Below are 25,639 nucleotides of genomic sequence, written 5' to 3' on the forward strand. Positions count from 1 at the left end.
ATTAAAATTAAACAGTTGTCCAGAATTACATTCTTTTCTCTCTCCTCTCTCTTTTTTACAGAAGCTTGTTTATCCATGGTCCCTGGTAAGTAATTTTAAACAAGTAGACAAATTGCAGAGAACTAGACACATGCAACCATTAGTGACCACAGACAAGAATGTTCACCCTAACCTGCATCAAGACACATCCAGTTAGTACAGCGAAGTCTAGTTGAGTACTTGCAATACAAATGTGCTTCTGCATCAGTTGCATGCACATAATCCTACTTCAGTGCGCAGATCTTTCGTGCTGGATCTGGGAAATGATGTTTAGCAGGTTACATGTTATACATTGTCAGTGAGAAATTCAGCAGCCTTCCACATAAAAGTGACAAAACAGCAAGCAATAGTCACCAAGCAGTTGGGTTCTTACATGCCCATAGCCTAGCTATACTTAACTATAGCTATATTTAACTATAGTGTTATATCACTCTAGTTTAATCCTATGAATGTTTACTTGGAAGTCAGTACCATTGATTTAAGTGAGCTTACTCTTATATGGGTGGTGCCTGGGATTGTAGCTACATTTGCAAATAATCCAGTAGTCCAGTGTCATGCCTTTCTAGCAGTTTATATGAAGATGGTCTGTTCTGAATCCACCAACTTGCATATACATAACGAACTCTCTGAATTCAATCCTCAAAGCTTGAGTGAGATTAAAGTTTACAAAGGTCTACATATAGATTAGGCAAATTGTTCTTGCTGGTTAAATAAACAAATAAATAAATAAATAGTGCTGCTATGTTTTTATATTTGGTTAGACTCCTTGACCATTGGCTCAATTTTGTCATATTTGAATAGTTTTCTTAGTGAATTGGGGGGGCGGTTGTAAATTGCCTTGGAAAGCATTATGGCTGAAAAGTTGTCTATTAAATATAACAAATAAAGTAACAATAGAATCTGGTTCAAAATGCAGTGTTCACTTACACTGGGCTTTGATTCCACCAGCAGGAGTGGAGTTCCTCTCAGAACACTCCTGCTGGTGGAAGGGGAGGGCCGTGGCTTAGTGGTAGAGCACCTGCTTTGCATGCCAAAGGTCCAACATTCAATCCCCGGCATCTCCAAAAAGGGCTGAAAAAACTCCTGCCTGAAACCCTGGAGAGCTGCTGTTAGTCAATGTCGACAATACTGGGCTAGATGGACCAAGGGTCAGAATCAGTATAAGGCACCTTCCTATGTTCCACCTCTTTCAGCCCCAGGTGTCACCTCCCTCACTGTTCCAGAAGGTCCCCCAACCTCTGCAACAGATTCTCAGGGGGCACAGAGCACTGGGGGGGGGGAATCAACAAATATTGCCTCCTCCCTGCTTCTGCCAGCATGATTCCTCTGCTGGATCAGAAGCCTTCTGTGGAAGAAGCCTTCCTTCCATGGGGGGCTTGCTAGATCCAATCCATTTAAAATAAGGGATACCAAAAGAATAAAGCCCCACACTACTGGTCCTGATTACGTTACATCAGGGGTGCACAACCTTTTCAGCCCAAGGGCCCAATGCGATGCTGCCTCAGGTTTTGGGGGCTGCAGGCAGGCATGCTCACGCATGCGCACACACACTAGTGTTCCTGACCCAAATCACTCTTGCCACGCTGCTAGCAGCAATGGAGAAGGAGCAATCTATATCAGGATTGCTGGGGAAGGAAATGGAGAGCCTTCTCTCCACCCTGTCTGCCAGCAATCTTGACACAGATTGCTCCTTCCAGCAAAGAAGGAGCAATCTGTATCAGGATTGCTGGGGGAGTGAATTTGGTCGCAGGAGGCTGGGGCACCCATGGTCACCGTTCAGGCCGAGGTGTGGGGTGCATGAAACCCCTGGGCTGCAGGTTGTGCACCCTTGCTTTACATTCTTCTTGTATTTGTACAAGCAAATCGGGGAGCTGTTTTGTGATATCAGTCCACCAGTTCCATAATTATGGCTAGACACTATGATGTTACCATTCATCCCCATCAGTGGTCGTAACTTAGCTATTGACAGACAGGGTTCAGTGTTTTCTAGGTAGACTGACATTGCAGCAGCATGGGCCGAGAAGAGAATATAAAGCTGCAGTTTAGTCAGATATGAATAGTACTTCGTTCACTTTATCTATATTACACACACTCCTCTTTATCCTATAGATAAAACTTTTGATGCAAATAATAAGCTTTTAAGGGGAACCATGCACTTTACGTGTGTTAATTGCAAACACAAACAGTAAAACACACTGCATGAATCTGTAGTGCTGCTTTCCCCCAATAACTGGTTTATTTGTTTTCAGTAAAAAAAAAAAAATGAAATTCTAATTCTATGGGAAATTCGGTAAACTCCCACTGATGTCATGGGCAGGGCAGTGGTATGACATTCTTCTTGTAAACTTGTTCTCATTCAGTTAACTTCTCCTTTCAGAGGAAGTTTGCACCTTAGTGATTACAGAAGCTTTCCCTGAAGATACTGGAATATTTAAATGCATTGCTGAAAATGAGTTTGGTGCAGTGGCATCCAGTGCCTACCTTTCTGTTTCCCAAGGTAACGGCAGAGTCTTCTTCTTACAGCAGCTTTCTATTTAAGACAGCTTACAGAGAGTGTAAGCTGCCTTAAATAGTCAGTTTCTTTTTTGAAGCGTAAACTTCTAAGTCCTATCAGCACAAAGCAATCTCTTACTCAAGCTCAATAGCACTCCTTGTTTAACTTTGGAAGATAGCAGCCCAGTTCTGTGTTGCTAGTTCTGTGTGCAGCAGAGCACAGGATCAGACCATGAATCTATGAGCACTGAATCAGACTATGAGCACTGAAAAGGATTGTGTTAAATACATTCAGTGACGCTCTGGACACTTGACTTGCTTGGGCTTGAAGGCACCCTATGAATATTGGCAGTGACTGCCATCAGGACAGGACTTTGGGGCAGAAGACCAGGGCCCAACTCAGCAGAATGAAGATGAGGGCCCCAAAATGCAGCAAGACTGGCTTTCCACCAAAATAATGCGTATTACCATTTAAGAACCCACACCTCGTAAGACCATTGAGTCCAGAGTCTAACATTACTTAACTGAGAATTAGGTGCCCACAGAACCATCAGAGGGTACATGATACTGTTATGTTGTAAAATTTAAGCAAACTTCACATTGCTCAATCCATGGATAGAAAGCTGCCTAGGAGCCTCACACAAGCTGTTCTGAGCTTTCCAAAGAAGAATAATTCATTTTCATTAAATAAGGGTAATAATTAAGAGGCATACACAGCTGGTCTCAGATTTGTGGAATGCACTGCCACTGGATTTGAATCAAACCAAGTTTGGTGCTATTAAAAAAACAGTGCAACTTTTTATGTTTAAAAATTCCTAAAATAAATCTCTGAAGAAATAAAGGCTTGATTTTATTGCTCCATTATTGGCTCTGAATTATGTATTGGATTCTACCGGGATTCCCATTCTTAGTTCTCTGCTCCAGATTTTTAAAAGTGTCAGTTTCTAAATAGTTGCACATTATTGTTGCCTTTTACTGAGTTTTAAAAAATCCTTTTCATCAAGAAGATAAGGAAATTCCACTATGATGAGTAAAAAGATTGCCAGATTAGAGAGAGTTGCAATAGAACTCTTTGAAATCACCTTCCAAACCCAAACAAGTTAATGGTGTGCGTGCGTGTGCATGCACGTATATGTGTGTGTGTGTTTGTATGTGTGTGTGTGAGAGAGAGAGAGAGAGAGAGAGAGAGAGAATAAATAAATAAATAAATAAATAAATAAATGTGTGAGTCACTGTTTTGGTTTTATTTCCACCTGTGCCACTGACTGCTTTTCAGGAACAGAAGAGACAGAAGGTTTTAAAGCAGCTCCCTCACTCTCAGGTATGCCAGCCACAATGAACATCAGCTCTGCACTAAACAGCCAATATGTAGTAATGGGAAGAGATGTAGAGAACAAACCTTCCAGTGTTATGCCACAAAATCCCTCTGACTTGGCAGGTCAAGTGCAGCATGAGAGCTCCTGGCTGCAGAATTATGGCGATGAGAGCAAGGATTTTCATGGTGCTTATGAAAAACCTTCAGAGAATTCATTTCATTGGTAAGTCAAATCAAAGATTCTCATTTCTCTTCAATCCAGCAATACCAAGTGCTTCTGCTAGCAACTACTTTTGCAAACAGTATTGAAAACAAAAACACCCTGCCCTGTATGACATGCATGGATTTTGAAAGACCTGTTGCTAGTTGGTCTGCATGCATAGTTAAATTGACCTGGGGGGTGTTTCCACCAGCAATTTACTCCGAGCTGGCTGCATGTTGAGGTCATTAGGGATACATGATGTGGTGGCCATCCAGCAGCCACCCCAGAGCTTATCAGGGAAAAACTGGATTTCCTGAGACTGCTTAAAGTCTGATTCTTTTCCTTAAGTCGGGTTCTCCCCAGTATAGTTGTTGTATGCCCCAACCCCCACATTTAGCTCAGGTATGCTAGCTCTGCCCAGGGATGTGCCTTTCACTATGACTCCAGTCAAGGGGTGTTTCCTCCCATTGTGCTGAATGAGGCTTGCCCTCTCAGTGACCACAGAACTAACAGAGAAGCCCCTCAATTGACAGGGCACATATCAAAACCCAATTCCTTAAATGCGATTAAGCGCGATCTCAAGGCTCTGATTCATTGCCTTAGGATGTAACTCCTTCACAGCTTCCTTATAGAGATCCTGTGTGTTAAAATGGGGGTTGGTTTTGGTCTCTTTCCCACAACAATCCCATCAGTGTCTCCTCAGAAGTAACTCCCACTGCGGTCAATCAGGCTTGCCTTTGAATGCCCACATCAGAACTTGAAGAGATTCCCCTCAATTGAAATGGCACACTTTAAAGCCCAATTCCTTAAGTGCGATTAAGCGATCGAGTGCAATCTCAAGGCTCCAATTGATTGCCTTAGGAAGTAACTACTTAACAGCTTCCTTATAGATATCCTACAGGTTACAATGGGGGCTGGTTTCTGTCTTTATATTTACTGCTCTCTTTCCCACAACAAACCCATTAGTGTCTCAGAAGTAACTCCCACTGTGGTCAATGAGGTCCTGCGGATTAAAATGGGGGCTGGTTTCCGTCTTTGTGTCCCCCCCCTTTCCCAACACAGCATTGTGTGTCTACTCAGAAGTAACTCCCATTGTGCTCAATGAGGCTTGCTCCTGAAATGCAGGTTCATCTGGACTTTCAGGGAAAAGGAGAAGGGGAGGGAGAGGGAGGAAGCCTCTCTTATGGCTTCTTATGGAAGCCACCCTGCCAGTCAGATGATGTTCACACGAACCCCCAGCCCCACCAGGAAGTATGTTTTGTGAAGCAATTTTTACTGGTCCAGAGAATCTGCTCATGGAGCCCTGCTCACAGCAAAGCCAATTCCTTTTTAAAAATCCAGTACTCCTCCATTAGCTTCTCTTTCCATTGTGGAAACACGGCCCTGGAAGTCTCTCAATGCTATTGCACAGGATGCTTTGTGCCACAGACCTTTCATTTACCTGAGCTTGCCAGAAAAGACAGGTGGGTTGTTGATTACAGGGACTCCTGTGCAATCGTAGGTTACAGCACAACCACCACAATAAGGCCTGCTACAAATGTCTTCAACTGGCCACAGATTTGACAAAATCATATTATTCAAATAATTCCCCACTGCTTAAGTAATAGTTACAACACAGTTCTCTTCATGTCTAGTCAGAAGTCATTTTCACTGCGTTCAATGAGACTTCTAGGTAAATGGCAATAGGATTGCAGCCTTAGTCAATGTGACTGACAACTCATTTTTGCTCTGCAACTGTTGAGGAGAAAAAGAAAAACGCAGTAGAGAAATGATTCTCTACTAAACTAAAACTAATTCCTGAACCCTCGCCAAGTCTGCTAAATAGTTAACACCACATTATAACAACATATTTGCATGAAGCACCATCAGTTTCCTGTGATGAAAAGCAACATGCAGTTCAGTGGGGTTGATTATACTATTTCTGGATGTGGTAATCAACCTTTAAAACAAAATTAGCTGTTCTGAACACACCACTACAAGCAAGCCATAAGAGGGCTCATTTTTAATTAGAGAGCTCTCTGTGGAATGATTAGACCTCTACAAAGTTAATTTTAATAGCAGGACTCTGTAAAATAGAGATTCAGTCCTCTAAGATGACTTCAGCTTCTTCCCGCGGTTTGGAAGACATAACTTTTATTCTGGAGACACAAAATTTTGATTTTAGTACTGAAACCAATTTGCTGCTCTCATCTAACCTCATCTCATGGCTGGCTGAGGCATGCTGGGAATTGAAGGACTTTTTTCTGTCTAAACATGCATAGGATTGTGCCCTTAACCCATCAATTTGTGTTCTCAAGAAAGTACCATTGGCACACATGGAAGCCCTTTTCTAATGCTAATAGCAGCGTGGGAGGAGGGGTGGGGGAGTGATCACTGCCAGTGGAGTAGGGCTGTGAATCAGCTCTGGGTTTCAGTCAGAACCAGCCAGAACTCCAAAGGAGCTATCCAAGGTGCTGAACCTTAGCCCCCAAATTCAAAAGTGGAGCCACCAGCCTCCACTGACTTTTCGGTAGTCTTGTGGGTTCTCTAGAAAATTTTGAACTGGAATATTTTCCAGAAATTTTTCCAATGTAAATTAGGTTAATTTGCCTAGGATCATTTGCACAGGAAAATGTTTGGATGCCATAGACCAGGGGTGGGCAACTTGTGGCCCTCCAAATGTTTTGGCCTACAACTCCCATCATCCCTCACCATGGGCTATGCTGACTACAGCAGATGGGATCCATAGGCCAAAACATCTGGAGGACCACAAGTTGCTCACTCCTTCCCTACAGGGATCTAATTAAGGATGTTTCTTTTACTTGTATTTAGTAAACAACAAAGCTTTTAAAAAGTACCCCGTGTTAATTTTTTGTCCCAATGCAAACACAAGTATGTGACCTGAACTATTTGAGAAAAAAATTAAAACTTACTTATGGTGCAATCCTGTGTGTGTTAAAAACAACAACACCTCACTGGATTTTTGTTGGGATCACAGTTGGGGAGAGGTTAAAATGCCCCTCCTGCCCATGAGCTGCGGTCCCAATGAAAACGATGTGTGTGCAGGGGGAGACATGCCTATTTCAAAAAATTAAAACCTGACGTAATTGCTAACAATGCACTTAGCATCATGTCTACTTTGACCGTTTGCTTTGGAAGTCCCAGTTTCTGTATTATTGTAACTTCTTACCTAGGGTGGCCACTTACACATCACCAAAAAAATAGGACACAGATTTGGATGTGCTCATTTATATGTATAGATGCAAATTTAGAAATTCCTATAAATTCAAATAGCAATTCAGTACATCTCGCCATAGCAGAATGACTGTGAATGGGTGATATGTGCCTGTTCAGTCTGCTGTCCAGGGGCTAACTGTTGATAGACAACTACATAGCCCTTGAACTCCTTTCTTATGTTTCTTCATCTCTATACTGAACTTTATTCATTCATTCATGGTATTTCTAAAAGGCATTTATTGTGCACTCATGATTCCTCACTCATGGTAGTTTGTGGGTTCTTCACACAATGTTGCCATCATCCAGGGCCTCTCCCATTCTTTATAACCATCATAGCGGATTTTTCCCCTAACGAGGAAAGTCTGGTATTTCTGTGAATGGCGGCATGAAACCCCGGTGTACTCCTGCAATTCCACTACACCACAACGCCACCTAGTGGTTGTGTAATTAAACATGTAGAAAGGCAGAGAAAGAAAACCCCGGAAAAAAACATGTGTAAAAGAGCCGAGCTTAAACCCACAAAGAATCTGGAAGCAGATGCCTCAGCAAAGTGGCGGGTTAAAAGTCTCATGTAGAAAAGCCCTTGGACAGCCCTTCCTATAGGGGACACTTTCAAATGTAGGGCTGTCCTTTGTAAAGCAGGACACATGGCCATCCTATTTACAGGCTCTCTGAAAGCACAACCAGACTTACCATGAAGTGACTTTTTTAGGCACAGATTTTTGTAGCTTTTCTTTATTCTGACCTGGGTGTCAAGATGTTTTAGGTCAGGCCTGCCCTTAAAGTCCCAGTATTCTATATTGTCCCGCACCCTGTTTGTGGTTTTGTTTTGCCTTTTGTGGATAAGAAAATATTGGGCACTTACTGTATGTCTGTATTCTGCTTGATTACACATTACAGAGGGTGCTGGGGCAAGCATGCATTGAAGAAGACAAAGCTACACAGCAACCAAGGTCTTACAGCAGCACCTTGAACTCCCACCACCCCACAAAAACTGGGGGGGGGGTTGTTTGTGTTTTCCAGAAGTGCCCTGGGCAACAGTGCAAACCAAAACCTACATGCAATTTTTTCCCAGCTCTGCTTGCCCCCTCCCCTCAAATTGGGCAAGTTTCACATGCTTTTCCCCACCATGCAGGTAGGTGGGAGCAACTATCCAAGTAGCAAGAGGTGGTCTGCTGCACTGATTGCTCAGTAATAAGCATCCATTAGTAGTGAACCATACTAAACCTAAAGAGATTTTGTTTTAATAACAGCCTTACTCATTTCAAAGAAAAAGACTTATCCAATCTAATTTAAATGGCCCTGAGCTACAACTGAACAGGTTAAGAACAGGCAAAATAATGTGGGATTAATCATTTCCCTTTCTCCCTGTTCCACCACTGAAATCAGATTACATGGGGCATATCAGCAACTATATGCATGGATGAAAATAACTTACTGCCATCACCTCTATTTGGAATTTGTTCCCAAAAGGTGATGCCAGTTCCAGCATTACGTTTTGCATCCTTGGGATACCTACACATGAAATCATTTCATCAGAATTAGACATTGCTGCAACTGGTTTAAAAGATGATTCCATGAGCTGGATCAAACTGGAATCTAGAATGCAGTCTGGATCAGATTGCCTTTGAACAATGAGATGACACTAAAGTGATACTTGCACGTATGCATCTACAGAATAATTCCAAAAGCCCTCTCTTCAGTGCAAAATGTTACACTGGAGCAAAACAGAAACAGATGGACAAGATTTTATAAACAGACTGCAATGCAGATTTAGAATGCCCTTTGGAAACCAATGCAAGCCACTTGACAACATTATCAGCTTTAGCTCTGTGTGATGACTTGGAAATGTCCCACTATGTTCGTAGTGAGGCTTACTCCAAGTAAGTGTGCACAGGATTTCAACCTAAGGGCCTATTTACGCATTTCTGTCGCTCTCTTTTTTTAAAGAACTTGGCAAAGTTGCTTGGTACTTCATAATGTATTTCCAATAAATGTAATCCTAAAAGTGCAGGTGGCAACAGAACATCATGTGAAGGTTTAGACTAGATTAGATGCCTCACATAAAATGCAACTGTGTTTATATTATTCAACCCTCAGCCTATTTTAAGCATAATATATCGTACCCCGATTTAAACACTTTTAAGGTGCAATCCTATACACATTTAGACAGAAAAAATTGCTACACCTCCCAGCATGCCCCAGCCAACATGCATAGGATTGCACCCTTACAGGGAAAGGAAGATAAACAAGTGGGACTTGTTGGAAAGTTAAATGCTCCTGCTCTGGGTTCCAGCAACACTACTGAATCCCCCTGCCCCTGCCAATTTTCAGTTCCCTGACAGTCGGTTTACTGCATCCACTGTACATGCTCTATCCTCATTGGCCTATTTTGTTTTTTCCCCCCTCAAACCCAAAACAGAGAAGCAAAACCCCAAATGGAGAAAGAAAAAGCCCAAATGTTTTTGGGATGCGATGAGGTGGATACACAGGCCCACTTGCAGCTATGTTAATATCTTGGATGTTTATGGACATGAATCTTCCATTATTGGGGACATTTTGAAATTGCTTCTCAGTATGAAGCAAAAAATGACCTATCCAGACAAGGAGAGTTCTTTCTATTCTTTTTGTATATCTGTGATTTCATAGTTATACCCTTTCCAGCCACTCTGTTCCATTCCCCCTCCAACGTGGTTAGGTTTTCTCCTCTCAGCCGGTCAGTCGGCATTCTATGCTGACTGGGTCCTTATGGGGCTGGTTTGGGTGTGTCCCCCCCCTCATGTTTTTAATAAAAAAATTGTGGGCATTTGTAAACCTCAGGATTCTCCTGAGTCTGCTGATGTACCTTTCTGTGCATAGGTCTGAATAGGTCCCTGTGAGACTGCTGATTCCTCCCTCCTGTCCTCCACAAGGCTTGAATTGGAAACAGAGGGAATCATATCACTTGAATCTCCCCAAGGAAATTTCCCGAAGTGCAACACAAATATTCTTCTAAAATTGTGTCTTTATGGGTATTATGTTATTTTAAAGATGGTAGTATCTTGTAAGGCACCTTAAAGCTTACTTAGATACACACGACTCATTCAATGAAGGACAGGATTCCTGTTTCCGTAAAATGTATACAGTAGAATTATTTTCACCAGGCACCCAGTGAGGCAGCACTTTGGGAGGCGGTGACATTCTAATGCAAGGCATAGCAAACCAGACTTTGTTTGAATTAGGTACCCCTGTACATTAATAGTGGCCAAAAGCTTATCTTGTGTTTATTCATATGTTATTAGTTTAGGGGTCACTGCATGTCAAAGCAATAGAACACATATGGTCTCTGTGCGGCCCACGAGCCCTGGGGTGCCCTGCCCACTTTTTATGTCTTTTTTTCTGATCAGCTGTCATCTGCGTGGCAGGGAACAGATAGGTTCATAGAATAGTATAGTAGAATAGTAGGGTTGGAAGGGACCTACAAGGCCATCGTTACAGCGAGGAAACACCAACCTTGATCAGAATTACTGGGGGGAGGGTACAGTGAGGTTAAAGCCTCTTTCCTCGCCTCCTCCAGCGATCCTGATCAGGATAACTGTCTCCATGCTGCTTTAAGCTATCTTGATCATGATCACCGCAAACAGCAATCTTGATTTGGATCACTGGTGAGGAGGTTTTAACCTCACTCCACTCCCAGAAATCCTGATGCAGAGATCACTCTTTCCTCACTGCTAATAGTAGTGGGGAAACCACAGTCTTGATCAGGATCACTTAGGGATGTTTGAATTTTGTTAAATCCATTCCATCTCTGATTTGCAGATTGTCGATTGTCTTTCATTCTATTGTCCACTTGTTGACGGAATAAGAATTCTTTTACTCGAATTTTGTTCTACTTGCACCAATTCACATTTATGCTAATACACACTTGCACAAATGCACATTAGTTCATGTACGCTAATGCAAATCCCCCCTTCCAGTAAAAAAACGGTCCTCGAGTCTGCGGGACTTGGAAGAAGTTGATCCACTGCAGAATCTGAACTCATATGAATCCATTGCAGATTTATCCAACTTCCTTAGGAACACTGGGGGGGGGGGGAGGTTAAAGCCTGCCCATCCTGCCCAGTGATCCTGATCACTAGAAGAGGTGGAGAGGATGAGCATGAGTATGTGTGTGTGTCCTGGACCCACCCACCACCACCTCACCCCCTACTTGTGTGGTCCCTGATGGGCTCTGCAGCAGTCAATGTGGCCCCCAATCCTAAAAGGTTGCCCATTCCCATATTAGAATAAATCTTTAGGCTAGAGATGATGCTGGGCATCAGGTAAATGATTGTCTCCTGATGGCGGAATTGTATACTCTGAGGTGGCTCAAAGGTTATTTTAAGGAGCAGAGATGTGCAAACTTCAATTTCTTACTCAAGCTATTTAGAGTGCTTCCAGACAAGATGCCCTTGCCCCATTCATGGAATCTTATGGATAGTTGAGAGGACGTAGTTTTCCTCTCATAACCCTCCTGTGTCTTCCCAAGGCTTCTTCTGTCTTTTTTTTTTTTTTTTTACCACAGAAAATCCATTAAAGATGAAAAGGTGGAATAGCTGCACAGTGCCTTCTGATCACTAGTACTAGGACTGCTCTTGTCTGGAAGCACTCTTATTCACTTCTGTGTTCACTAAGGAATTGGCAACCAATGTCAGCCTCATTCCTTTCTATGTCTGTCGTTATTCACTCTCCTTTTCACAGATACAAAGCTGTTCTTTAATTGATATCTGGCTGTCAGAAATCTGTTCTCAGATAAGCAAGCTGAACTCCTAGGAACTCAACAGTGCTAGAATCTGACTTTAATAAAAGAGAGATGCAACCTTTAACATTCTCACAGCATTTTATGAAGCTTATGATTACACTACAGTTTCCTCCTACACTTGCCATTTCTTTTGACTGAAAGGCTTGATTTTCAGTTGGGGCCCATTTCCTTTTCATAATCACTTCTCTTTTAGGAGGAATTTATGTTAATTGATGTCCAATTAACACTTGTAAAAATGAGTGTCCCAACTAACACTGGTAGGTGAGCTTGATTTCTTACAATTACATCCAGGGTTTTTTTTTAACCTTAGTAGTTTTATCTCTGGAAAAGACAGACAAAACAACCAGAAAAAGGAAGCAGGTGATTTTGGTTTGTGTATTAAAAACCATTTTTCTTCTCCAAGTCAAGTTGGATCAAAGCAATATTCCTTTTACACATCTTTTGAATTGCTAATTCAGCTAAATTAGGACACAGCATTGGGTCTTCTCTTTGTGGTGGCAAACGCAGGAGTAAATCTTTGAACTTTATTTTTTATTCATTCCAAGTCAGACTCTTTATTCGAGGAATTACAGAGTAGTATTTTGGCTGACCCCAATTATTATTGAGAACTGTGATTCCTGGCTGTTCTGTAGAGCAGGCTGAACATAGGTTTGTTGTGCAGCTCAAAGTTACTAAAAGGGGGGGGGGGTAATTTCTCAAAGTGAGTGATGTGGCCTAGCCTAAGCATGCTTACTCAGAAGTAAGCTGCAGTGATTTCAGTGGGCCTTACTTCCAAGGCCTAAGGGCTAAGTTTTGAGCAGGAAGTGAAAGGGCTAAGTTTTGAGCAGGAAGTTACTACTGCACTGGAGAATAGCTCAGAGAAAGCATGCAAACATTCATCTTGTTAAGTTCCTCATTTTTAAAGAAGACAGAATCTACTCAAGCTGTTTGTTGAAGAACAAGCAAACTGAACTCAATAGGAAAATGAAAGTAAAACAAAACAGTCTGAAAGGGAAATTATTAGGGGCGGGGGCAGTATGTGTATACATACAAACATATAAGAGCATGTGTGCACACACATCTATATCAATCTGTCTATCTATAGATATAAACAATGTTTACAATCAACAATAAGAAATTCCAGAACCATTTTAAAAACCCATCCTATGCTGTCAAATGCCTGAGAGTAGAAGAAGCTATTAGCCTAGTGCCAAAAATATGACAGTATTGATGCCAGGTGGGCCTCACTGGGGAGATCTCCCACCCCCACCACAGCAATCCTGCTCTGGATCACTGGGAGGGGGGAGGCTGGTTCTGGGCTGCTGAGGAAAGCCTCCTCCCTTCCAGCAACTCCAATCAGGACTGTGCCTTTCTCATTGCCATTAGTGGTGTGGAAGCATCAACTCCAGCTGCTTTGGAGTCACTGGGGGAGGTGAAGGCCTCTTCTCTGCCCTGATGACCTTGATTGGGATTGCTACTTGCCCGCCACCATTATTGGCACAGCAGCAGTGTCCCAGGTCAGGAGCTGGGGAGATTTGTTAGTGGTGGGGAGGTCGCTGGGGCCCACACAAAAGGTTTTGCGGGGGGGGGGGGCAGGATGTGGTCCATAGGCTATGGGCTGTTTAGTCCAGATTTAAATAAACATAGCGTTGTTGTTTATGCTTTTGCCTGTGCTTTGCAAACAGTGTGTTGACAAAGTATGGGCAAATCAATAGGTCTCTGTTCCAAGATGTTTGCCTGCATATAAATCCCACTGGAATCAAAGGGGAGTTACACGGAAATAGATTCTGTGAAGAATTCAGGCCTTAACCATTTTTAAAGACTTATTCCCCATTGTTGCAGCTCAAGAAGCATTTACAAGGGTGGGAAGACCTAGTTCCGGCCTAACAGTTCAAGTCTATTCACTACTATTGCTGCAGGAGAGGTACAGAGAACATGGACTGTGTGATCTACAGGCCACTTTTCACCCTAGACCATAATTATGTTTTGTCTGCAGAATTGTCATGCTCCTGTTTCAGCTAAAGCAAATAAGAATAGCAGCACGATCAACAGTTCCTGCTTTTAAACAAAACGGAATGTAATAAATAACCCAGCGTGTGGATGTACCAATACGGCACCCAATCCACATCTGCAGCTCTGATCACTGTGTGCTGGTGCACAGTGAAACACACACACCTCCGTTGGATGTGCATCAGACTGTATCTGTAACAGCACCAACCAGCAGGAAAGTTCCCTTTGCATATATGGTCTACCTAGTTGCCTACTCGCAAATTCTTCTGACGTGCTTTATGGATTGCCGTGACAGTGTATTTGGACTATATTCCAATGGCAAATGACAAGATGCCTATATTTTCATTACCCCAGCTGTAAAATAGCTCAAACTTCACATAATTGTTTTCTTCCCCATGGTGCTTTGTAAATGGAAGTAGCTGGTTCTTAAATATTGCTATCAGTGAAGTGATCCCTTTCATTAGGACTAGTTGTGTTCATACGAAGCATGTGAGCTTTTCAAGTTACTCGGAAGTTACTCTTGGCCTGGATATTGATGGAAAAATATAATTGAGTGTCTCCTAAATCCAGTTTATCATTATTTGCAGATTTTCTTTTCCTTGCCAATCTTATGATAGAAGGAAGAACCTTTTAAAAACAGCTAGTTAAGTTACAGCCAGGTCTGTACTGTAAGCTTTCAAACTTCTGTAAGGCCTTCTGGGACAAGAAAAAATGGGCCCCTTGAAAACATTATTTGAACTAATCAGGGACTAAACAGTTCTAAGCCTACTGACCCTAGCACAACACAGAACTTATAATTCTATTGGAAGAGAACTGCAAACAAGAAAAACAACAGTCTTTATCAAAATTACATAATTTTTTAGTGTTAACTTCAGGAAAGTACTTAGATGTAATTAGGTTATGGCTAAGATTGTTCATCACTGCTCATACAAGGGACCATCAGCTAGCCACGCCCCTGATATTCATGCATCTGATGGAATGCATGGAAATGACCCCTTTGCAGATACAAGAGGCAACTAGGAGCCTCTTTCATGTGTTCAAATCAACATGGGTGTTGGGGACATGGTCAGTATGGCATGCTAATGTTGGTGGTGTGGCTGACTGATGCAGCCCTGCTTTGCTCCTCATCAGTTAACTGAACGTGTGAGTGGTAAGAGCTCTACCACAAAACAGATTCATGACTCTTGGAGCATCTAGGGTTTCAAGAAGATATGTTTTCCATAGGGGTAGTGGTGTTGTTGCAGGAAAAAACAACAAAGTGTCTTGTGGCACCTTAAAGACTAACAAATTTATTCTGGTATAAGTTTTTGTGGACACCGTCCACCTCATCAGATGTACCAGAAGATGTCTACAATGTACTTCCTCCTGTTTTAAGATATAGATAGATAGATAAGATTTTTTTTTTAAAGTAAGACAAGGACAAATTTGACTTATCAGGCCTGTGCTCAGAAACAACTGTTTCATCTTAAAAGCATATTCCTGAACACCCACTTTGAAGAAATGTTTTAACTATAACTTGTACATAACTGCATTTTGACCTTGTCCAAAAATATTATTTAATTTACAAGTGAATGCTTACTTGGAAGAAAGTTCTACGGTATTCAATGGGACTTGCTCCCAGGTAAGTCTGCACACGATTGCAGCCTAATTGTGATTTTTATAATGCTTGAGCAACTGAAAGCAGATAGCTGGAACACCTCCACAGGGTTATAGATGGTGATGCAGGAGACCCATAGTTAGAGCTCCCCGCATCTATTTATTTGCTTAAAAGTAGCATGGTGATGGTGGTGAACTGGATCAAAGCTTAACCTTCCCCTGAACCACTTTCCCAAATTTAATTGCCCCTCCCCAAACTGCTATGTATTGGGGAAAAACAGTTACCTGTATCTGAGGGAACACGATGTGTGTTGAATGAATGTAAGTTTGAATGGAAACACTTTCATGAGTGATTCTTAAATTGGTGTTTTCATGTCTCTGGTATATAATGTGAAATCTACTTGGCTAGAGTGTCAGTGTGACTTTCTAAATAGCTCTCTTGCACTTTCTGCCCCCTTTCTAGGGGAGAGGGCCTAGAACTGCCTTTTCCCAAGCATGTTGGACTGCAACTTCCATCATCCCTGACCACTGGCCATGCTGGCTGGGGAAAACTCTGGGAGTTGTAGTCCAACATCTGGGAAGTCAGTTGGGAAAGGCTGGTCTTCTGTAGAAGGCAGTGCCAAGAGACTGCTCTTTCCCTGGGTGCTGTAGGAGGCCACAGTGTCCATCCTGTCCTGTATTCTCTTTAATATCTTTAAACAGGGTTGTTGTCATGAGGATAAAATGGAGAAGAAGAGGAGAATAATGTAAGCCGCCTTGGGTTCCTTGAAAGAGGAAAAAAGGCGGGATATAAATGCAATAAATAAATAAATAAAATCTAGATAAAACTACTGAGACATTGTCTGTAGATTTAGGCTCAAAATGACATCAATATACTGTTGACATTCAGCTCTATCCCTCATTTTCATCTACTCCCAAGGAGGCACTGGAGGTTCTGAGACCAGCATTGGCTAGGATGTGGGTAAACAAGATGAAATTTAATTCAGAAATTTAATTCATGTACTATTTATTGAGGGCTCCATTGACTCAGGATTGGGGATTCACCCTGTTTTAAATGGCATTACATTCTTCTTAAAAATCTAAATTCCAGTGTGTCTGGATCCAGCATTGCTTCTGAATGCTCCAGTGGTGGCAGTAGCCAGCAGCTTTGGCCCGTGCACCAGTTGGGTCTGTAGCTGGGAATAGGACCTGGCCACAGTACTTCATGCCATAGTCATGTCCAAATTAGATTACTGTTACAAGCCCAAGTGTTCAGAAGTTTCTGCTGGTTCAGAATGCAGCAGCCAGATTGGGGTGGGGGAGGAAGCAATCAGAAATCAGGGAAGAATATTGCCCCAGTGTTGTTCAAGCAACACTGATTGCCAGGTTGCTTCTGGGCCCAATTCAGAGTACTGCCCTTAATCTTTAATGCGCTAAACTTGGGGGCGGGGGGGAGACAACCTGTGGCTTTCCAGATGTTGAACTACACCTCCCATCATTCCTGTCCATTGGCTATGCTGGCTGGGGCTGATGGGAGTTGGGAGTCCAAAAATGTGGAGATCTGCAGGTTCCCACCCGGCCCTAAAGCCTGGCACTAAGATCACTAAGAGCAAATCCTGTGCATGTTTAGACAGAAAAAAGTCCTACAACTTGAATTTTTTCCTGTCTAAATATGCATAGAATTGTGCCTTTAAAGACTGCTAGTTTCCATACAAACCTCCCCTGGGTGCTGTTTGTTACTCCTGCTATCTTTAGCATGATTGCACAACAGGGCTTCTCGATTGTATTACCTAGATGGTGGGACACTGTCCCTAAAAAGAGGTCTGCATGTCTACTTCATTACTGGGCTGACCTTTTGGAAAGCAACCAAAACCTGGCTTTTCAGGAAAGCATTTAGCCTGATTTGAACTAGGCTGAGGAATTGCTTTGACCACTGTGACTGCTTTCTCCTAGAGCATTTTTATGATTTTTGTTTTTATTGGCTGTATGATTGGTAAATTATGTTTTTATAAGCTGCCTTCAGCATTTCCCCCCCAGAAAGCCAGGGTATAAATGTTTTAATATATAAATTTGCAAGCAACACAACACAGCTTTGATGGCATTATTCGCACCGTAAGGGGCAAATATTCTTAGCTGCATGTTTCTTACAACCTCACCTGGAGGTGGATAGCCTAGGTTCAGTTACTAGGTCTTGGTAACTTCCTGTTTGGATTACTGTAATGCATTGTACATGGGGCTGCCTTTAAGACAGTCCCAGAAACATCAGCTAGTTCAAAATATGGCTGTAATAATTGTAATTGGGACCAGGCACTACAGTCATACTGTGTTGGTCCTCCCTCACCTGCACTGGCTTTTTATTTGTTTTCAGGCCCAATTCAAAGTGCTGGTTTTGACCTATACAGCTCTGCATGGCTTAATACCTGATATAATGCTTCCTTACATATGTACTTACACTTGCCTTATGGGCATCCACAGAGGCCTTTCTTCAAGGGCTCCCTCATCCTGAGGCTTGGAGGGTGGAAACAGAAGTGAGGGCTTTTTTAGTGCCACCCCACCCCCATGGCTCTGGAATGCTCTGCCAAGTTAAGTTCACCTGGCACCCACAATCTTTTCCGTACCAGAAGTCTGAGAAAGACTTCTCTCCCAGGCTTTTAAATAATTTTTATATTTTTAGGGCACAATCTTACACATATTGAAGACAAAAAAAAGTCCTACAACTGCCAGCATTCTCCAGCCTGCATGGCTGGCTGGGACACGCTAGGAGTTGCAGGACTTTTTTCTCACTTAAGCATGTATAGGATTGTACCCTTAATGTTTAAGAACCACTATTTTAGTCCCTGCAGTGCGCTTTTAACTCTTATACCTGATGGTGGTTTTAGTTTTTGCATCTGCATTATATTATTTTGTGTTGATATGTTTATTGGTTATACATTATGTTGTTTTTGAACTGTATTATTCCCAAAATCCACATTGCTATAATATCTTTATTAGGCCAACCAAAAGATCACCAAAAATGTGCACACTTTTAAGATCCCCAGATCTCTTAATCAGCCAAGATGTTATAAAAGGCAGGTTGAAGGGAGGAGGAGTGACTAGATGGTAAAATCACATTGTCTGCAAGTTCAGACTAGTCCCAAGATGTAGTATGGGAATGAATCTACAGGTATGCAAGGTAGTCTTAAGACAGAAAAAAGCCCTACAATTCCCAGTATTCCCCACCATGCTGGCTGGGGAATACCGGGAATTCTAGGACTTTTTCTGTCTAAACATGCATAGGATTGCACTCTAAGTGACTTCACCATCTAGTCACCCCCGCACCCCCATCTACCAACCTGCCTTTTATAACATCTTGCCTGATGAAGAGATCTGGGGGTTTTGAAAACTTGCACAATTTTTGATGATCTTTTGGCTGGCCTAATGATAGCAACATGGGTTTGGGGAAATCTTATGGTCAAGACAACTACATTTGCTTTAAAAAATTGTATTACATTAATATGTTTCAAATTATACTGCACACTACCTACAGAAATTTACTTTATGAGGCATTTAACAAATAAATAACATGTTGACCTAATGACTAGATTCGTGTGGTAGATCCTGGAAAAATTCAGATCTGGGTTAGCATGCTGTGAGGCAAGATAACTAGTTGACCGGAGAATCAAAAAGGAAGCAACTAATCTCATTTCTACCCGCCTAGACATGATGGTTGTGTGAATCAGGAGGGGCGAACACCAGACCCTTTGTTTCTTCTGGCGGTTTTCTTTTTCGTAGCGATGTATTGAGACAACCAGTCAGTTGGAAAGTCTGCAGAAGCTCTCTTTAAGAGAGGAAGGGCAGAAGGGTGCTTGAACAAAAGGAACGCCAGCAGGACTAGACTGAAAATACTGAAATCTGATCGTGTGCTACAGAATCGTCGCTTGCCTCTGCTTCAGAATCAAAGTTCCCTCGACGGCGGGAGCTGTGTGTGGGTTCATTTTAAAGTGAACCAGAAAAGGGAGCATTCAAGGAGCTGCCGTTTATTTTGCATCTTTTCAGTGCAAGCCTACACGTTTACTCAGAAGTAAGCCCCACTGTGTTCAGTGAGGCTTGCTCCCAAGTAACTGTGTTTAGGATTGCAGCCTCCCCCCCCCTTTTTTTTTTACTGCCGGGTTCGGTCACTTTGCAATGAACAGGTGCAATTATTTCTGCATATTACAGACTACTCAGACCACAAGCCCAGCTTCTCCTCCGGCGGTCGTAGTCATGCTTTGGTTCAGTGATGTATGCCCGAGGGCCCAACGTTCTCTGTAATTGAAATCTTATGCATGTTCCCTTGGAAAAGTCCCATTGAAGCCTATGGGGCTTACTAACGGCCCGACGAACCTGTGCGAAATTAGGCACGCCTAACTCTGCATAGGGCCAGGCTGCAAGATCGCGAGAACGCTAATTCTCCCGAGTCGCTTTGGGACTGAGATTAGAATTGACTGAGGGTAGTCCCGGCTCCGTAGGTGGCGGATTGCAGCCTCACTTGCTCGGAATTGCAGTCCTGGCGAAGTTCAGCAGCCGTCTTCCTCGGGAGGCTTCAGTGAAATGGCCGGGACTGCTGCCTCAGTCGGTGGATGGAAAGCATCGCAGCGATGGGGGGGGGGGGGCAGATCTCCCGCCAACCCAACCTGTATGCTTTCCTTTCGGTCCCCCCATCCGTCCGCACGGACATTAGCTCCCTGTAAGACATTCCGATTTTGCATCTCTTTCCTCCGCCCGGCATCGCTGTTTTTACAGGGGCCTTGGCCAGTAGTCTCAAAAGATTGGCGCCACAATCTTTTGCGGGCCTACTCGCGAGTAAACCCCATTGAACTCGTTAGGATTTACTCCTTAGGACATATGCATGGTAGCGGGTTGTTTAACTGAGGCTGCAATCCTGTACTCTCTTACCTGGGAGTAAGTCCCAGTGAAAACACTGGGACTTGCTTCGGAGTAGGCACGTACAGGACGGCGCTGTAGTAGTTCACTCTGCAGCCCAACGTTCGCTCCGTTTGTTTCCGAAGGTGATAGTGGCGGTCAGGCGGGACGGGGACTCTTATTTTGATACCCTAGCCTGGGTAGGTGGACAAGCGAGTACATCAGATGTCATTATTTGGCAGCGGATAAAAGTCACTGGTCTTATTAATACTAAGCTGAGAGCTACTATGATTGTAGTCTGTGTTAGTGAATGGCTAGCTTTCCCCCCCAACAGGTGATACCTTCTTTTGCTTATAGGTAAGATCCCTCTTTGTTCCTTCGCTTACGTCTTGTTTTACCTCTAGTGCGGTTCACTTGTCTGGATCTGTAGTAAGAGTGTGAACCGAGCGGACTTTTGCAGAACTTCTTGGCGCTGTAGGGGAGTGTTCAGTCGATCCCATTCTGTGTACCAGAAAAGGATCCCGATTCCGTGTGTTAGGCTGCAGTCCTAAACACATTTACTACGGAGATTTAGGATTGCGTTGTTAGTACTGGATGCAAGGTGTACTGAAATCCTGCCGTTCAAGACAAGTTGCAGAGGAAACGTTTAGTTAATATTGGTGCTCTTAGACTTTGCTTAGTAGGACATGGGTCTTCAGCAGTCTAATCTCACGGTCTGGTTCAGCTTGTATAGGGGCGGAGAGACTTCTTACAAGCTTCATATGAGAGTGCTGGTGATGGCTTTTTGTTTCAGAGTGGAAAGCTAATATTAATTTAAAGCATTCGACCTGTTCTTCATACCAGTTTGAAGGTGATCCAAAGATCTTACTTTACTCTCACTTTGGGGGAATGGGTGTGTGTGTGGAATGAATAGGAGAGTTGTTTTTTGTTTTGTTATTATCACTTGGAACTCCATATCTGCAACTTCTCATAAATGTCCAAAGGAAACAAAAGATTTAAATTTCACTTAAAAAAAAACCCTAATAATTTGATCTCTGCCTCTCTCTGGGGCATGTATGACCTCATGGAACCTACTTTAGGTTCTCCTATGAAAGGAAGACCACATACTGCATTTACATACATATATATATAGAGAGAGAGAGTAGCAAAACACCTGATCTGGATGGGGGGGAAGCAGCTAGTGGGAGGGATTTTGAGTAGGGAGAGTTGCTGATGGGGAAAGGGTTAAGCATCTCTCTCCACTGCCACTCTTCCACTCAACTTTGCAGCCTCCTGAGGCATGTAAATTCATTAAATGTGGAGTATACTGGACAGTTGAATTTTTCCAGCTACACATAGCTTACGGTTCTTTAAGTATTTGCCATCATTAACTTTCTGAATTTTTGCTCGATTTTTAAATAAAACTTTCTCCTGTATAACTTAGCTGACAATTTATGGTTTACAACAGTCATATCAAAGGTCTTGGGGCTGACTTATGTACAAGGCGTTTTTATCCATGAAAAATCCTTGGCTGTCCCTGGACGTGCACCTGTCTGGGCAGTCATGGATGGAGTCAGCCGTAATTTCATATTCACAGTGGCTGGAAGAAGTGCCATCACTATTGTGGGAATGGTTCCTACAACTTCTATCTGTAAATACCCAGTTCTCATAACATTTATCTCTGCAAGTGTGTACTTGGGGCAGTTAAGACTGCTTGTGTGGACAAAAAAAGAATTGTGTGAACGTAATAAGTTATATCTTTGTGAGTTTCTAAAAGGTGAGGTTGATTTTAATTTAAAATCTGCTTCTGCATGGTTGCTCATTGATTTCAAAGATACTATAGAAATTGTGCAGGACACTGGGCTGTACTCTGGAAGATGTCTAGACTTATGTACCAAGAGATCTGCAGGCTTCAGACAGCTACTTGGAATTAGCGAGCTTAGACATGTATGTGTATCTCTGTATGTTGTGTGTGTGTGTACAGACACACAGGTGTGTATATATACACACATACTACACATAATCTATCTCTGCAGGTTTGAGCACACAATCCAGAGAGAGGAAAAGTCACTTGTCCCATTGATTTCAGTGGAACATAAGCATGCCCGTTCCAGTTGGACCTTGTATCTCTAATTGTAAAGAGGTTTGGTTGGTTGTTGGAAGGCTAACAGTGGTGAAGAGCCATGTTATGCTAATCCTTATATATTTTATCCTTATATAGCTTATTACATAACCTTGATATCATTTTGAATGCTTTTAAGTGAGGTGCATTGGAACATTTTGTACACCTGTAATATTGTGTTAGATTTCTGGCTGATGTGCTCATGCTAAAATATTCAAGGTTATTTTCTGACCCACAAAGGCTAGAAGCTTACCTTGTTATGAAAAGGAGATTGGTGGTGAGCTCCTTGCCACCTGTTCATTATACATTCCTTTTACTTCCACACAAATTGTGATGCATCTATGGAAAAATTAGACACAACAGTTGCTATCAATGTTAAGTTTCCAGTACTACACATAGAATCATAGTCATTTGCAGAACCAAGATTTTACATTGTTTTGAGTGTCTCTGTTAATAGACCACTGCATTGTATGTTGAGCATTTAGGTCATTCCATGGGCAAGTTGTATCTTTTAGTGGTAACCATGGGTGTAATCCAGCAAAAGTAGCTCATTTATTGAGTTCCATTTATTTCAGTGGGCAAGAGTTTAGTGTGGGTTTAATTGACATGTAGATTAATATGAGAAGGATTTTTGCCTTGAAAGGAGTATAAAAATAAGTTTATATAGATAGAGTTTGAGTGTTAAAATGCAAGTGTGTTAAAATATAAATGTATGCTGACAGTCATTTTAAAATGCCTGTCAGCATTCAGTGGTGTATTTGAATGTCTGAACATTCACGCAATTTGTAAAGAGGATTTTCAACAACAATAATAATAAATAATTGGCACAGGAGAGGGAGATTAGACAGGCATTTCTCAGGGATACTTTAGGTACAAGTTAACCTATTTTTGACAAGATTGGACCACATTTATCCATTGGTTCCCTTCTAATTTTATGAATCTACATTGCTAGTCCTTGTGGCATGCCATTTATTTTAATTTTATTTGTATTGTTTTCCTAAAGGGATTGTCATCATCAAGAGAGCCACTCTTTGCTGAGGCAGGGGTTCTATTCCATCCAGGAACCTAGCCAAGAAAGGCCACAAATTTATCGTCCAATTCTTTCCAGCCACCAACCCAAAGCCCATTTTCACCTTCTAAAACTCAGGACAATTGTGAAAGCTTCCCCATGAGTGTCAGTAATCTCCCATCTGTGTCCTCTATGTATCAGCCAAGCATGTTTAATTATGAGCGTCCAAAACACTTTATCCAGTCTCAGAATCCATATCAAGGGAAGCCACAGCCTCCAGGACCAGAAACCTCTACTGCGCTTCCAACCAGGCAAACAAAGCAGTCTTCCATTCTAATCCAGCCTTGTAACCCTAGCGAGAAGAAATTTTCTTCCTCTTCATCGCTGAGCTCGCCTATCTCGCTCTCCTCGCCTTCATATAGCGCTTCATTTCCCGTAACACCCGCATCTGCGCAGTCTCCTGCTAGCTCATCATCTGGGCAGAGGATTTCATCCATGCATAACCAGTCCCCTGCAGCATTCCTTTGTTCCGTGTTGCCCTCCTCCCACTTTGATTATAATAGCCAAGGTCCTTCCTCGGTGGTGGAGTCAAAGTAAGTATGTTCTTTCCCTTGCTTTGAACTGTGTGTACATATGGCTCTTGAAACGCTCAACTTTGTTCATGCTACGCCCTCCATTCTAAGTATGCGGTACACAACACAAGTGTTAAATGCAGAGACAGGAATTGAGAGGGGAAACCAAGAAGGGAACGCTTTTCGTGCCCTTCGTTTTGAGAAGTCTCTTTCAATTTGTTTTGTTTTTCAAATGCTAAGAGATGGGAGGTATGCGGCATGAGGCCTTCCAAAGTTTAATCTAAGGAAAGGCATGACCTGGCTGAAGAATAAAAATAGATGCAGAATGTCTGTCCTTCGCATATCAGGTCCCAGATGCATGATATGTGAATGCCGTTCACTTTAGTCTTTTTTCATGTTTGGTTTTATGGAGAAAGATGCAGCAATTCAGTTTGTTATGGTAAAAGTCATGTCTATTGAGGGTTTCAATGCAGTGGTGGGGAGCTGTGGTCCTCCAAATGTTGCTGAACAACCTCCATCAACCCCCAGTCACCATGGGCAATGGTCAGGGATTATGGGAGTTGTAGTCCAATATCACCTGGAAGACCACAGGTTCCCTAACCCTGTTTTTAAAAAAGACTGAATGGTTTTGTCTTAAGCCAAATAAATATCCTTTGTGTCTTTCCAGGTTTTTTTTTGTTTTTAACATACGGCTCTATTCTCTTTAAAAGAAAAGAGTTATAGCTGCTCTGGAGTGTGATTTATACTTCTTTAGTCTTTAGTAGGACTAGCCTACCAAGCAATTTAGCTGCAATCCTAAGCAGTATATAAGGACTTAAGTTCCATTTCACTCATTGAGATTTACTTCTGTGAAAACATGCTTATGACTTTACTGTTACTTCTGTTTAACACTGTAAGGATGCAATCATATACGTGTTTAGATAGAAAAAGTCCTACAGTACCCATAATTCCCCATGGCTGGGGAATTCTGGGAGTTGCAGGACTTTTTTCTGTCTAAACATGCATAGGGTTGCACATTAAGTCTCACTGTGTTCTGAAGGGCTTATACTCTCTCATTTGGGAGTATCTAGGATTACAGCCTTAGTGATGCTTTCCCTTTGGGCATATCCTGCTTCCTCTCTGTGTAAGCAACAGACACTCAACAACTGGCACAGAATAAGTGGCAGTATCACACTTGGGTACATTCCAGCCCTGAGGGGAAAATATTTGGTGACTTCAATGAAAGCTAGATCCTGCTGCTTTTCACTGTTCTGTGTGTTTGCCAATATCTACTCTGATGTAAAACAGAAGAATAAATAATGGAGGTCCTATTGTAGAAAATGGAGGAAGGGGTTTCTCCCACCTTTCAAAATCTTTGAAATATTTACTGAAAGCCAACCTGAAAAATGCGTTAGATGGCAATTGGAATAAGTGTGTACATTCCCAGAATAAGGGACAACACCCTGGTATTTCAAAGATCACAGAATA

General features: G+C 42.3%; 1 protein-coding gene across 8 annotated transcripts in view; it reads left to right on the forward strand.

The window, feature by feature from the left end:
- MYOT (myotilin) overlaps positions 1–25,639 on the forward strand; it is a 102,486-nt gene that overhangs the window by 63,427 nt on the left and 13,420 nt on the right. The window contains exons 7-9 of one of the 8 annotated variants that reach the window (XM_084838999.1): positions 62–85; positions 2,417–2,536; positions 3,809–4,070. In XM_084838999.1, the coding sequence (XP_084695125.1) occupies positions 62–85; positions 2,417–2,536; positions 3,809–4,070 (406 nt within the window). Of the gene's footprint in view, positions 1–61; positions 86–2,416; positions 2,537–3,808; positions 4,071–20,036; positions 20,315–20,704; positions 20,848–23,594; positions 24,194–25,639 lie in introns of those variants that run through there. The other 7 variants (XM_084839005.1, XM_084839001.1, XM_084839006.1 and 4 more) reach the window with 7 other exon arrangements.

This window comes from Heloderma suspectum, chromosome 2, assembly GCF_057233095.1.
Source record: "Heloderma suspectum isolate Gila_16-S chromosome 2, 16-S_ref, whole genome shotgun sequence".
In the NCBI taxonomy this organism is placed as follows: Eukaryota; Metazoa; Chordata; class Lepidosauria; order Squamata; family Helodermatidae; genus Heloderma; species Heloderma suspectum.